The following is a 14,137-nucleotide window of genomic DNA, read 5'->3' on the forward strand; positions in this document are numbered from 1 at the left end:
GGTGATCAATTAAAGGAAAAAAACAACATAACGTGTCGAACGAAGGTGTTCTGCCATTACAAGCTGCCAGAACAGCTTCAACAAGTGTCTGGAACTGAGGAATGGAACACCATTCTTCCTAAAGGCCTCCCTTTATCAATCAGAATATCTTAGCATTGATCCTCAGTTACCCTTCCCTCTCAGAGGACAAGTGGACCCATACCACATTAGCAAAATGCCCTTTAACAGAGCCATCTGACCACCTCACTGTAGGCGCCAAGCATTCAGGCCTGAACTGTTTTTGCCACACATGCACTCTCCCACTTGAATATGGTGATTGATCTGACCATATCGCTCTTTTCCACATCTCTGTAGATCAGTGTCTATGGATTTTCCACCACTGAACTCTCAAATGTGCATTCGTCTTTGTAATGGAGGATTTATACACTGTACCTCTACAATAATATCCTTCTCTATGTAGCTGTGAATGGACTGATCTTGCTGACACATCATTGAATATCACAGTCAATAAATGTGCACTTTTAAGCAGAAATTTCCAACACTATTTACTGACAATCTTTCCCATACTGTCGGATGCAAAAGTTTGGGTGCCCCTAGTCAAATTACAGGTTTTGTTGAAAATGTGTCAACACATTCTTTGTAGAAAACACACTTCTGCACAATGTGCATAATTACTGTTATGCATATGAAATATTTTATGTATTTTTTTTTTTACAGCCAATATGTTAAACTCAGTAAAGAAATAGAAACTGTGCACAAAAAAACATTTAAGTTTGTTTCTTAGAGGGCATGTTTTCATATTTTGTCTTACTTGACTGGTAGGTTCCAACTATTTGCACTCAAGTGTAAATACTAAAAGACCAGCCAGCTGAGCAATCCTTATAACTGAAGCTCCTACCATCCATGCCCCGATAATAATCCCCCTTACAAAGTCACTTAGATCTTTTCCTCTTGCCGTCTTGATCCAAAGTCAAGGTCACCTCGGCCTGCTCAGCATTTTTACACTATGCTACATCCGAGAGCATGGTAGGAAGCATCTGACCTCATTTATTTAAGGCTTTTCTTTAATTTGTCACCTGTCTGTTTAAGTACAGCTTTCTATTAATTATATTTAATGTATGAAGTAGTACGTTAGCAGCATATTATAATCATTTTACACACAAATCTGCATCCGAATTGGTTTTATATTATCGTAAACACTGATTCCAAACTTTTAAACAGTAGCTTGCTGCGTCCTTACCGGAGGTCCGACTACACCAATGCCCATCGGCCCCTGGGGTCCCGGTGACCCCGTGTCACCCTTCAGTCCCTGTGGAGGTCACACAAAGTCAGGCAGTTGTATGAACAGCCTTGAGGCATGGCTGGCCTAAAAAGTGCAGAGTCATCATGGCAGCCACCTACCCTCTGCCCAGCTGGTCCCGTCAGCCCAGGGGGTCCCTGAGGCCCTACAGGACCCTGTGGCATACAGTTATACAAGTTTACACTTATTATATGCACAGAATGGAAATGCACTTGGGCTTGGAGCAAACAGGGTGATAATGTTATAATGAGGTTGCAAAACTATCGCTATGAGCACATATGCATTTTGCATTTGCTTAAAAATGCAAGATTTAGACCTTTTTAAATGCACTTACAGCAGCTCCAGGAAGACCTCTCGGTCCTTGTTCCCCCTAAATAGAAAAGGCGAAGGTGTGGATTAGCGGAATAACGCGCACAGAGTGTGTTTACAAAATGATAAGGCGATGTGTAGAAACAACAGCTTCTTTTGGCACTGCAACGAACCAGTAGGATGTAGAGTAGGTGCACCTGCAGTTCTCATATTTAGTGCAAAAGCTTATAAATGTGAGACCTTCTGAAATCAGTTTAGTGAAATGTATCTGCATTCAAACGGCACTCCATGTACAACACCCAAATGAGATTTGCTTTTTATATTACTATATCGGATTTGCATGTTCAGGCAAACCATTAGAATGTGAAATTACCTTTTTTTGCCAAAAATGGCTATGAAAATACATGAATGGAAATTAGAAAAGGTCAAGATCCAGGTGGCTTTAGCAATCAAAATCACATTAGAAGCATGAATAAAATCTGCTTGTCTAAATGTAGCCTCATACTGTTCTATTTAAATATACCTGCGGTCCTGGGAGGCCAATTCCTGCAGGTCCAGGATCGCCCTAAAGGGGAAAGCATAATGAAATGACCTCTCATAACATCTGATAAACACACACATGCACACACACATTTTCTAAGCTGCTTATTCTCCTGGGCCTGGGGGGCCGTGCTGGAGCCTATTCCGGCGCTCATTGGGTGGAAGATAGGAGACACCCTGGATGGGTTGCCATTTCTTAAAATTTAAAACAATAAAATATATTTTAATTTCATCTCATATGTATTATTTTATTTATGGTAACAGTGATTAAAACTATCACAGTGTCCTGTATTAATGTATTATTGTTAAAATATATTGGATTTTTTTTAAGGAGTGCTAATACACATTTAAATCATTTCACCTTAAGCATTACATTGCAGTAGACTTTTGTTAAAACTTTATTTGAAGGCTTTCTTCAAATAACAAGAACATTCACTGCCACAGGATCTTATTTCACCGTGCATTTTATCACAGATGAGTGGCAGCAGCGTCTCATGTGCTCCAAACAACAGCAGTGAATGGGAGCCTTCTAGTTCACTTGCCACATCACTTCCATTTGATGTAAAAGATATTGGAAGTAAATTCATTATGGATCATTACAAATACTTTCCTTTAAAAGTACCAAGTCCTCACACAGAAAAATAGAAAAAAAAAAATGCATCGATAATCATTTTATAATCGCATCACAGCCCTCTGAATCATAATCGAATCGTGAGGTGCCTAGAGATTCCCATCCCTACACACGACTGTGACTAAGTGACTAAGAGCATATAAAAAATACACTGCATCAGCCTCAATCTCAAACTAAATTGTGGCAAAATATGTATGAAAATGATGACTTCACTCTGAGCAGATCTAAATCTTTTATGGAACTGCATATGGCGCTTTTAATTAGGCCTCTGCCATATCACATAAAAAGTTTCATAACAGGTTCCTAGCACTGTCATAAATGGAATAACTGTCCATCAATTTAGTTTAAGGCCTTTTCTGTCATCTTGATTGATTTACAAAACCAATTCCAAAAAAGTTGGGACAGTGTATGACATGCTAATTAAACAGAAAACAGTGATTAGTAAATTCTGTTTGTAACCTGTACTAAATTGAAAATGGTACCAAATTTAGGCCTTTCCTGGATGCTTCTTTTATACCCAAACATGACTGCATATTCTCTTTAGGGGGATTCACAATGTTCCTAGTCTTAAAGCGCCCCGTCACATCTTTTTTGGAAAATGGGTTTCAGAATGAGCATATATTTGTAAAAACAATGAAGTTGATAGGATAAAACCTTACATCTCTTGTCTTTGTGTTGTTCTCATTGAAATACAAGTAGATTTATAAATCAATGCTTTCTGTTTTTATCTGTATTTCAGATACTGTCCCAACAATTTTGGAATTGGGCTTGTACCTTAAGTTTCAGATTTTTAGATTTTATTATATTACTTTCACACATACTGAGCACTTACTTACCTGACTTCCTTTAGGTCCTCTAGGCCCCTGGCTGCCAGGCAACCCTGGCATACCCTACAGATCAGGGAAAAAGGACAGATAGTAAAGTCAGCATCCATTCTAAAGAAAATGTTTGGCACTGAGCAGTTTGTTTTGCTATAAAAGCCATGTCTTATCAAGTCAAATTCATCTGAATAGCGAGAAGTGTGTTTATGTTTAAAGTGAAAGAAGCATGCAAGGCTGACATATCTGAGTCAAACACAAGCACTCACATGCCTCCCTGCTGTCCCCTCGCCAGGTGGACCAGGCTCTCCTCTCTCTCCCTTTGGTCCAGGTAAACCCACCACATCACCCAAGTCTTCGGGGAGCGATGGACAGCTGTCACATGCGTCACCCTGACGACAGAATGAAAAGACAAAAGCATCCATGGGTTCAGTGGCTCAGTCTCCATTTCAGAGGCTTTGGCATTTGCCACTTTGAAATATAAATACAGTTGAAGTCACTGCATTTCATTACTGCCATACTTTATTTATTTCATTTCCTTCCCAAGCAAATCTGTCGCAATCATCTCTGCTTACACTTCCGAAAGCATAATCTGTCAGCCCTTCCTGTACGGCGCAGACTGTTGTTTAATATTTCATAAGTAGTTTTACATTTCACGTCACGTTTAGCATTTTTACAACTCGGCTGCGAGAGACTGAGCAGCACGCAGGCTGCATATTGTATGTTTTCGTCTTGTCAACTCAGAAACATCTCTATTTCTCAACACAAAGTGAATTAGTCCAAACGCTTTTTCAAAATCAGTGATATTGCTCTATATGCACTCTACAGTGAATGGCCAGTGCACTTTACACCGCCCACTTTATGATGCATTATATTGTTTAAACGAAGCACAAATATTATTTTATTTGTTTACACGAAGTGCATTTGAGCTATGCAGTGTCCAGTGTTCAGTAATGCATTAATAACTTTAAAGTTGTTAGAAAGATCCTTTGAAAATGTATCACTAATTTCATTCCTGCTCATAATGTACATGAATCATTTCACATCAGAACTTGAACGCTATGCTCTGACTCTGAAGACTTTGTATGAGAGCAATACAGCATGACTCAAACTCATTGGACCACAGAAATACAGTTTTGACAGATGGATCCAGATTGCTTGTTAAAACTTACAGCATATTCATTAAAGGCTTTGGGCTTTGTGTTGCTTTCTGCATACCAACTTTTCTACAAGCAAAACCTCACCTCAGTGTTACTAATTCTCAGTCTATATCTGAATCCCCACTGCTGTGTGATACCAACCATTTGGAAGCATGAAGGAAAGCACATGCTCCTTCAGAGCCATGTGAAGCAGCTATAAACAGACACAACCCTCAGCAAGCTCAGCAAGTGGTCATTTTTTATTGATTAGGTCAGTCCAGAAGTACCACTGCCCTGCATGTTGTGGTGTTTCCCTGCTCGCCTCATGAAGAGCTTGTTAATGAGCTCATTAGTTGCATCAGGACTGAGGGGATGTGGAGAAACTCAAAAATGTGTAGAGCAGTGGTCCTCCAGAATCAGCACTGAGAACAGAGATAGCACCAATCCGATATCAAGTGCCTAGAGATACGAAGGGGATACGATGGGAATTGTGGGATGATGCAGATAATTAATACTCTTCTTGTACATATATGCAGATACATAAACATATATAAAATGTAGAAATTAAAACTACTAACATAACATTTTCTCACTGTCCAAAACAAAAACAGAACAAGTATCTCCAGAAAGGAAAAGTGGTCTTACCTTAACTGGATAACTTAATGTAAGTTTAATGTAAGATGTGAAAAAGTTTTACACTAAGAGATTCTGGAGCATTTCTACAGAGCCCTGCGGGTGACATCCCATACAAATTAAAATAATAGTTAATAACGCCTTATTAACACGAGGATGAGATCCTAATGCATGGCCACAACTTATTAAGGCAAGGGAATGAGATAATTAAGTCGTGGTCTAACTATCTTGTTTCCATGCGACCTATCTTGTTCCCACGCCTTACTAAGTTTTGTCCATGCATCATTTTTATTTACACAGGATGTCACCAGCAGGGCACCGTACATTTCTATTGGTCCATTCATCATGATTTTTTATATAATGTAAAGGACGGCTGCAATGTTCAAAATTTGTCCAGTATTACCTAAACATTCCTCAATACATCATCAAACATCAAAAGGTTTGAAATATTGGTCAAATCTAAACACGTGTTCTTATGGTCAGCGATGATTTGTTTCATTAATAAAATGCAGACATTTTATTCCAGCATCACCTGAACATTCGTCAACATATCATCAAACACTGGTTTGAAATATGGGTCAAAGCTAAACATCTGTCCGATGCTGATGTTTTTTTTTTTAAACAATTATGTGCTGACACTGATATAAGTCCAAAATCATGGTGCATCACCACAAGTGTCAGTATCAGGCCGATATCAGCAGAAAGTATGGGATCAGATATTGGACAGCAAAAAAGGATGAATTCTATCAAATTCTGTAACAGGTCTATGTTGAAATAGCACACAGTCGCGTTGTGTGATGTGATGTTGTTAGTTGTTTCTTCCTTCCTGTAGAGTAGAAGAGTGTTTGAGTAGCTTCAGCATGATGGCCTACTTTTAGATGCTCATCTTCAGTGAAGGGCTTCAATTAAAAACAGCTCATTTTAGCCTTTTCACTGTGTTATCTCTAATTGAGAGCCACTTGCTTAGATAAGCACCATGTTTAAAATAACAACGACAAATACAGAGAATACCAGAAGAACACAAAGGAAATCTGATTCTTTACCAGACATACAGGGATCTACTAAAAGGAACTCCAGCGGGACGTGGAAACACGCTTCCTTAGCCTTTTCCTAAAAGCAGTGGCACAATCAGGATCTTATGGACCCCAAATTCTAATACTACATACACATACAATAAAAACATTAGTATAATTTTGTTGTTTACTCGTAATGTCTCAAACAAGTTGGCATACGACTTCACCCACTAACAGCTACTGTTAAATCCTTAAAGGGCCAGGGCCCAAAGTTTTATTACACACTTCTATAAACTAACAAAAGCTCAGCCAAATTGCACTGAAGTCCCTGTAGTTACTGAATAATAAGCCTTACTATGTTATAAGCCTGGGATTTTAAGGTGTTAACTTAGATGTTAGATTACCTATTTTTAAGATTTTAAATAATGATTATATGATGTTGCAGGTTGTGTTGGGTCTGTTGTAAAAACTCTTACTATGGACGAGCTGCACCATGAATAAGAGGAGGATAAATAGAAGTCAGTGCTGTCTGTGTAAGATTGATGGAAGCTAATTGGTGAGGTGTGTTGTTGGATCTTTCTAGCATAGGTGTAAATTTATGTCAGCATCTACATGAGGGGAGCAATGAGGTCTGGTCCCCTTTGTCATGGGCCCCATTTAAACGGACGCTGAGCTCTTCTTTCTCTTTCCCACTTCTCACTTTCTCTCTATTTTCCTTTGTGATACCTCTAATGATAAGGTAGTATGTAGGGTGTTTTCTTCATGCTTATTTATTTAGTGACAGCTCAGCATGTTATTTTCATCTGTAGGTAAGACATGCACTGTCTGCAATTTGGAGGAATTATACAATGTATAAGTAAAGAATGCCTTTTACAGTAACGACTGGCAATGCTGTGCACACCAGTTATTTAGGGGGCTTTCTTTCATTACTACACAAATTCACGTTATTACTTAAGGCAAATGCAAATAGCGGCTGTTTCTGCTGTTTAACCCTCTGCGGTCTAAGGGCCTTTTTACAATTTGTGTGTATCTGCTTAAATTTGTCTTTAAAGGCACTTGTATATAACATGATACCCACATGTTTCATATTAAAATGCTTTTGTCTTTGTTGCTACTTTACATAACCGCTGCAGCAACTTCAGAGGCTCTAAACTTTTTTGCATGCCATTTCATGTGTCTCCGATGTCGAGTCTATAATGAATGAAGAATTTCCTGAGTCCTTAATGATCATTAAGTCCTTAATGACTTCCTGAGTGTCTACTGGTCAGTTTCACCCAAAATGGGATAGATAATGTGGATATCAACCCCTCTTCATAGACTCATAACTCTCGATGTGAGTCACATACGATCCTGTGATCAGATGGAGTTGAACGTGAAGACTCTACAGATTCAGGAATGTATTTGTAGAACTGTATTTCTGCACTGTATTATCACAAAGATCGACAATCATATATAGAAACATTGAATTTGACATACGGGCAAGTTGGCGGACCCAAATTCAAGGGGGCTAATCTACACTTCTCCATTAATAGAGTGATGTCTCAATGTTCTTGTTGCATTGATTTGGAAAATAAAGTGTATAATCTAACAAAGCCGAAAATTCATATTTTTTATATTTTTTCATGTCACTAACCTCGGGTAAATCAAAATATATTTCACACACTGGCTGTGTTTTATCACTACTCTGGTTAAACCAGTTAATAACCATCACTTATCAATACGAATTCCATTTTGAATCAGATCTCACAGAATCATAGTGCATCCAGCAATAAAGGCAGCACAGAGCTTCTTTAACACAGTGATAGAAAACATAGTAGCACACAAAAAGCTCCAATACCACATGGCCAGCGTGGGTTACAAAACTTTTACCAGTTACTGTTATCATGACTGCCCAAATGACCATGTTTGGGCATACACAGCCATGAACGGAAACAGAAACAGTCAATTGGTAAAAGAGGCCTGCTTTTGTGGGAACATTTATTTGTGAAAGTCACTGCTCATTGGTATAATCTGGTCATCTGCTATTGAAGAGGCTCATTCATCACCCTGTACGAACCAACTGTGCAATCTCCAAAACTGGATTCTTTCAAATCTCGAATTTGAATTTTCTAGAATTTCTTGTTAGAAACAAAAATTAGACACAGAAACAATAGTAGAAACATTTTACTGTTTTCTACTGTAATTCTGCAATAGCCTATGTTAATATGACAAAGTTATGCCTGTTTAATTTGAGGAATTGTAGCAAATCGTTGCTTTTCATCATACGGTTTCAGTACTATTTTTAAGACAGCACACAGATGAACATGTTGCACACAGTGGTTCCCACTGATCTAGCTTTACCAAAATCACAGTAAGGGCCAGCAGTCTCACTCGGAACCATTTGGCGAAGTAAGTCCTATTAATAAAACTGAAATGAGCAAGCTGGTGCACTAGATGAGAGCAGGAAAAAGGCCCTGGCCCACAGCCTGTCCAAGCAGGAGGATTTTCAAGGGACCGCAGGACCTCTTCACTCTGCTCTACAGAAACAGTGATCTTATCATTTGATATCTGAGGGATAAATCTGTTTTCATCTCCAGCAGGAGATCCAGGAGTGAAACTCAAAATGAGTCAGTGCCAAACCATATTGTGCCTTAGATCTCCAAAAGGAAGGACTTTTACTTATCTATGAACATAAATGCAGAAATCTGCAAGTTTAAATGAGTACTGTGAGTGACCACAAAAATGACCAAAGAGATTCTAACATATGCAATAATTACATAAATCAGAATCCGCTGTAGTTTATCAGCATATTGATCGATTGCTGTCATAGCAAGCCCTAGTACCTTGGTAAAGGAAAACGTATCCTTAACTTGCACACCAGTATAAGAACATTTTATTCCAAGTTGACCGTCTATATTGGTCAGTTCATCATGCAGTGTACACAAAGACAGCTGCCATTTTCAGAAGAAATAAAAGAAATAGTTTTGAGGTTTTGATATGACAACAACAACATGTGAGTCGAATCTCAGACTGTAGTCAACAGAATATCTAATACAACTAACCTTCTCTCCTTTAAGTCCATTAAGGCCATCTCTCCCTGCCTCTCCAGGCAGTCCTGGGGCTCCTTGTTCCCCAACCAGGCCTGGGTCACCCTGTAAACCCTGTTCACCCTGAAAATGCAGAAGGGTTGTCAGAAAGTGCTAATCTAATGTCCAGAATGTCATTCATTATGAATCAGGCATTCATGCTTGCCTTGTCTTATAACTGTAACTTACTTTTTCTCCTCTTAGTCCTTGAAGGCCTGGAGGACCCTGTTGAGACAGATTAAAAGTCTGATTAATGCAAGAGTAGCTCAGACATTGATTAGTCTGGATTACTGCTGTCATCGTGTCCACAGTGATGGCTGGATGAGATGTGATTTCACTGAGGAACTGAGATGACCACCGGACATAAATAGACAACTCCTCACTGATAGCGCCACCCAGGAGGGCTGCATGATTAATCTTATTTTAATGAAGGGCACAATTTTCTTCACTAAACTGAACATGATCGACTGCGATATTGGTGAATCTAAATAAAGTTAGCTAGCATGAGATATGCTGTCATAGCGAAACCTTGTATATGCTGTACATACTGTAACCACCCATTCTATACTGGTATAAATCTTTTGTATTTGGTTGCACATTGTGGTGTCATATTAGTATGTATCAAAATCAATATATTCATTTTGTATACGGCCAGTTTCCAGATAAAGATTAAGCCTGATCATACATTCACATTAGCAGATATAAGAGCGACAGGTGACCAGAGAGAAGGTGATTCAGAGACAAGCAGCAAGTGAACTGGCAGCAAGGCAACAAGCCACAAGCAAAGCTGAATTTTTTTGTAAAAATGCAAACGAACTGTGACGCAATGAAGCAACAAGCTAAATTATTGGCTCAAATCAATTCTTCAGACCAACTGCAGACATTAAGGTCTGAGGTACAGACTAAACTTTCTGTTCTTACTAGCAGATCATTCCTGCTTCCTGGAATATCATACAATTAATGGATGGGAAGCTTATAAACTTGTAAATTTATAAACGTATAACCTTGGTTCATATTTTAAACCAAATATAGTACGAATTTTTACATTTTCCTGTCAGAAACTTGACACGTAACAACAAGAGCCGTCTCAAACACACCCACAAGAGACAAGCCTGAGCTAACATTAGCAACTCCTAATGTGAACGTATGGCCTGAACTAAACAGGATTTCTATTGGTGAAATACCACCACTAGGTGGCACTAAGCTTAATCCATGTCCACGAAACTCATAAAGCCCATACAGTTTGATTTTGTTAATATTTATCATCTTAAACATACAGGAACTTACTTTGATTCAATTTGAAGGAATACAGGCTTAGAATTTCTTGTAAGTGTAAATTTATTATTATTTCACCTAGACTGTACTTGTAAAAGACACAGAGAGCAGGACCCAGCAAGCTCACCTGTTTGCCCTCTACTTCCTCTCCCGGAGGTCCTGGAGGCCCTGGGGGCCCTTGAGGTCCTGGGGGCCCCGGCAGACTGGGCTCTCCTATCACTTTGACAATGTTCGGGCCTCCTTTCACCTCAGAGGCAATGTTCTGGCACACACCACACGAGTCTCCCTGAGATACATATAACAGTTACAACACGCCACCCAGACACTCACAGAATAGATCAATACATGTTCCGCCCACATTTCATAGCAACTGTTCCCAGGTTGGACAACCTTTAATAAACAATAGCAAAAATCTCACTCAACCTAAACAGAAACTGTGGCTTACTTTGCTTTGAGTTGCTATAAAACTTTTAAGTTTCCAGTTTATAATACTATGCAACTGTGCTGTACTATGCCATTGTAGCTAACTGAAACTAGGCTGGCCACTCACCTTTTCACCTTTGAGACCAGGTAAACCCTCGTCCCCCTGCAAAAAATTACAAACAAGCTCTGAATATGACAGTGATGACCACAGTATTGGCAATTTACACTTCATAAAAAACATGCTGTCCTTGGTTAGTCAGCATTTGTGGACATCTATACGCTCCAACTGAACATTGGAAGCTACTTTTCCACTGAGCCTATTTTTTACCTTTTTTATTCTAACTGAATCCAGGTTCAGTGATAAAACACTGGCTGCAAGATCTGGCAAAGGTTAGTCAAGGTGAAATTACCCAAGTGGATCTATTTCACTGCTGGCAAGCCATATCTAGCAGAATCCAGTAAAATATTCCTTCACAGTTTGTATAACCGAGGACACCACTTTGTTGATCTTATGCTGAGCTTCAATTCTGTTTGGGAGCCTAAGGGAGAATTCAGCTCCAAACCCATTTCTGTAATATTCCTTAAAAATGTTGACAGGAAATCTTGAGAGTGTCAATAAAAATGTATGTTTTCTGCAAAACATCCTTTAGTCCAGTGGGCTTCATCACCTTTAACCCTCTCTGTCCATCCTTGCCACTGGGACCTCTTGGACCAGGTTTGCCCTGAAAAAGATTTTCCCTGAAGTGAGTTAAAACTGTCTTGGTCGTTCATCATAATCCAACTGCCAAAGTGAAATACGCCATACTTACCGTTTTCCCCTCACTGCCTTTGCTACCCGCATTACCCTAAAACCAAACCAGAATTTTAGCCATCACCAACACACAGGGCAGTCCTGAACAACTAAATGTGAAAAAATAACAACATCTGTGGATAACTTGGTCTAAAAGAGGGCATCTGTCTGATAAACAACAACAAAGACAGAATCACAGTACAGCTCTAATGGGGCTGCATTAGTCTGACTTGGGGAGGTATGCTAATTTAAGAGACTGAAGACAAAATCTGTGATTATAGCTTCTTTCTGCAGACCCCCTACACTGAAAGCGCAGATTTTGGTTTTTCTAACCATGAATGTGTTTAGTGTCTCTGCTTAGTAGTCAGTTTGGTTGTAACAAAACAACTTAAATGGCTGTCAAGTCAGTACTTATTCTCTTTTTGAAAGTCAGTAGTTTCACTCTTCTTGCACACTTTCTTGTACATCTCAGCTTGTGATCACTGTGATTTTCAGTGACATGATAATGGACAATTAAAACAATGTAGTAGTTACTTCAACCTAAAAGCTCAAGGTTCTGCAACATGCTAGTTTGTGTCATATATATTTTTACTTTGTTAAACCTAAAGGTTTGAGTGTATTCAACTCCATGTATATTTCAAACAACTTGAAAAAGTGCCTTCAAAACCTAATTCATTTGAGGCAATGAGTTACCTCTAAAAGTTTGAGTAAAGTGAACTTGTCAGGATTTACAGTGTGGTCATTCCACTGCCGGAATGGAAGTCAATTAGGATTTTTTAAAACTATTATAATCAAATTAAAATAATTATCTGTGACTGTCATCAGATTAACTAGGAAACTGTATTCTGTCTGTGTTGTGACTCCACAAAAATGGACGTGGCGATAAAACATGCAGTAAAACTGACATTTTCTTTGTATCAAAAATTGTTTACAACTGCCATTATAAAAAATAATTGAAATAAATTAGAATTTAATTTAAATGCAAACTTAAAAATGACCTACAGAGTGAAAATCCTGTTTCTCTTTCAGTTTTGTAAAATCACACACATTTCCATCATACAAATATATTCCATCAACAAGATTGTAGACGAAGTAGTGCATAGTGCACAAGCGACCTCCAAAAAACACTGTAAAGGAGCTGGTGTGCTGAAATGATGTAGAAATATAAAAAATCGACAAAAAAGGGGATACGTGGTTTTCTTTGGACATTGACGATATACAAATTCAAAGCACAAAACTGCAACGGACATAGATTTTACAGTCTGACAGTAATAAGTGTGGAGTAAATGACCTTCTGTAACTGGATGAACTTAGAGTAGGTAACAGGAAATAGTAGGTAATAGTCTGACTTTCCTCTTGTTAGTAGTCCTGTTTGAATTGACCTTACAGTAAAGCACTAACAAAACCTGCTAACAAACACGGCTGTGTTGTTATTGCTATTGAGAGTGTCCTGTGGTGTATTGCAGATGTGAACATCCGGACTGCGACCTTTCAATTTGGGCCTCTGTGAGAATTTGGGGAGTTAAACGCATACTTTAATCTGTACCAGCTGGCCAGTCAAATACCACAGATTGCATTACAGAATGTGATGTGATAAAACTAATCCAGCTTCAATACAGCTCAAGTGGACATTCAGTAGCGCCAACCTTTTCCCCTTTGAGTCCACTCAGACCACTAGGCCCTGGATCTCCCTGAGAGAAAGAAAGAGCATGAGGCAGAAATAAGGAGAGAGAGAGAGAGAAGATGGGAAAAAGAAGTGAGAGCGATTAGAGAGGAAAAAGAGAGTATGAGAAATGTACAGCACAATAACTAATGAGTGAGAACAACACAGGAACATTAACATACGCAGGTAAATAAAAGCCATCTGTGGCTGATTAGGCACAGACAACCTACTCCTTTTTAACAACACATTCCATTTATGCCAACTTGTTCTAAATCAGCTACTAAAACAAACAGCATCTTCAAAACGACTCACCTGTTCTCCTTTCTCCCCCTTCAGAGTCTGAGCTGCTGCAATAGGGGCTGGACCGATATCACCATGCGTAGGACATGCGGTGCACGGCTCGCCCTGAGGAGAACAGAAACAGGTGGGTAAGTCTGGAAAAGGCCCTAAACGATATGAAAATCGATATTTAATGGAAAAAATTCTGATGATTGATATTATCAACAAGAATTTTTTACTTGGCCAAAAATGAAACAGA

General features: G+C 38.9%; 1 protein-coding gene across 5 annotated transcripts in view; it reads right to left on the minus strand.

Moving 5' to 3' along the window:
• col16a1 (collagen, type XVI, alpha 1) overlaps window positions 1-14,137 on the minus strand; it is a 134,208-nt gene that overhangs the window by 41,319 nt on the left and 78,752 nt on the right. For all 5 annotated transcript variants that reach the window (XM_036566251.1, XM_036566253.1, XM_036566249.1 and 2 more), the window contains 14 exons: window positions 13,912-14,004; window positions 13,583-13,627; window positions 11,956-11,991; window positions 11,815-11,868; window positions 11,274-11,309; window positions 10,851-11,009; window positions 9,638-9,673; window positions 9,425-9,532; window positions 3,868-3,990; window positions 3,617-3,670; window positions 2,133-2,174; window positions 1,635-1,670; window positions 1,402-1,455; window positions 1,241-1,309 (listed from right to left, as the gene is read on the minus strand). In XM_036566251.1, the coding sequence (XP_036422144.1) occupies window positions 1,241-1,309; window positions 1,402-1,455; window positions 1,635-1,670; window positions 2,133-2,174; window positions 3,617-3,670; window positions 3,868-3,990; window positions 9,425-9,532; window positions 9,638-9,673; window positions 10,851-11,009; window positions 11,274-11,309; window positions 11,815-11,868; window positions 11,956-11,991; window positions 13,583-13,627; window positions 13,912-14,004 (945 nt within the window). The remainder of the gene's footprint in view (window positions 1-1,240; window positions 1,310-1,401; window positions 1,456-1,634; window positions 1,671-2,132; window positions 2,175-3,616; window positions 3,671-3,867; window positions 3,991-9,424; window positions 9,533-9,637; window positions 9,674-10,850; window positions 11,010-11,273; window positions 11,310-11,814; window positions 11,869-11,955; window positions 11,992-13,582; window positions 13,628-13,911; window positions 14,005-14,137) is intronic.

The sequence above is a fragment of the Colossoma macropomum genome, unplaced genomic scaffold, assembly GCF_904425465.1.
Source record: "Colossoma macropomum unplaced genomic scaffold, Colossoma_macropomum, whole genome shotgun sequence".
In the NCBI taxonomy this organism is placed as follows: domain Eukaryota; kingdom Metazoa; phylum Chordata; class Actinopteri; order Characiformes; family Serrasalmidae; genus Colossoma; species Colossoma macropomum.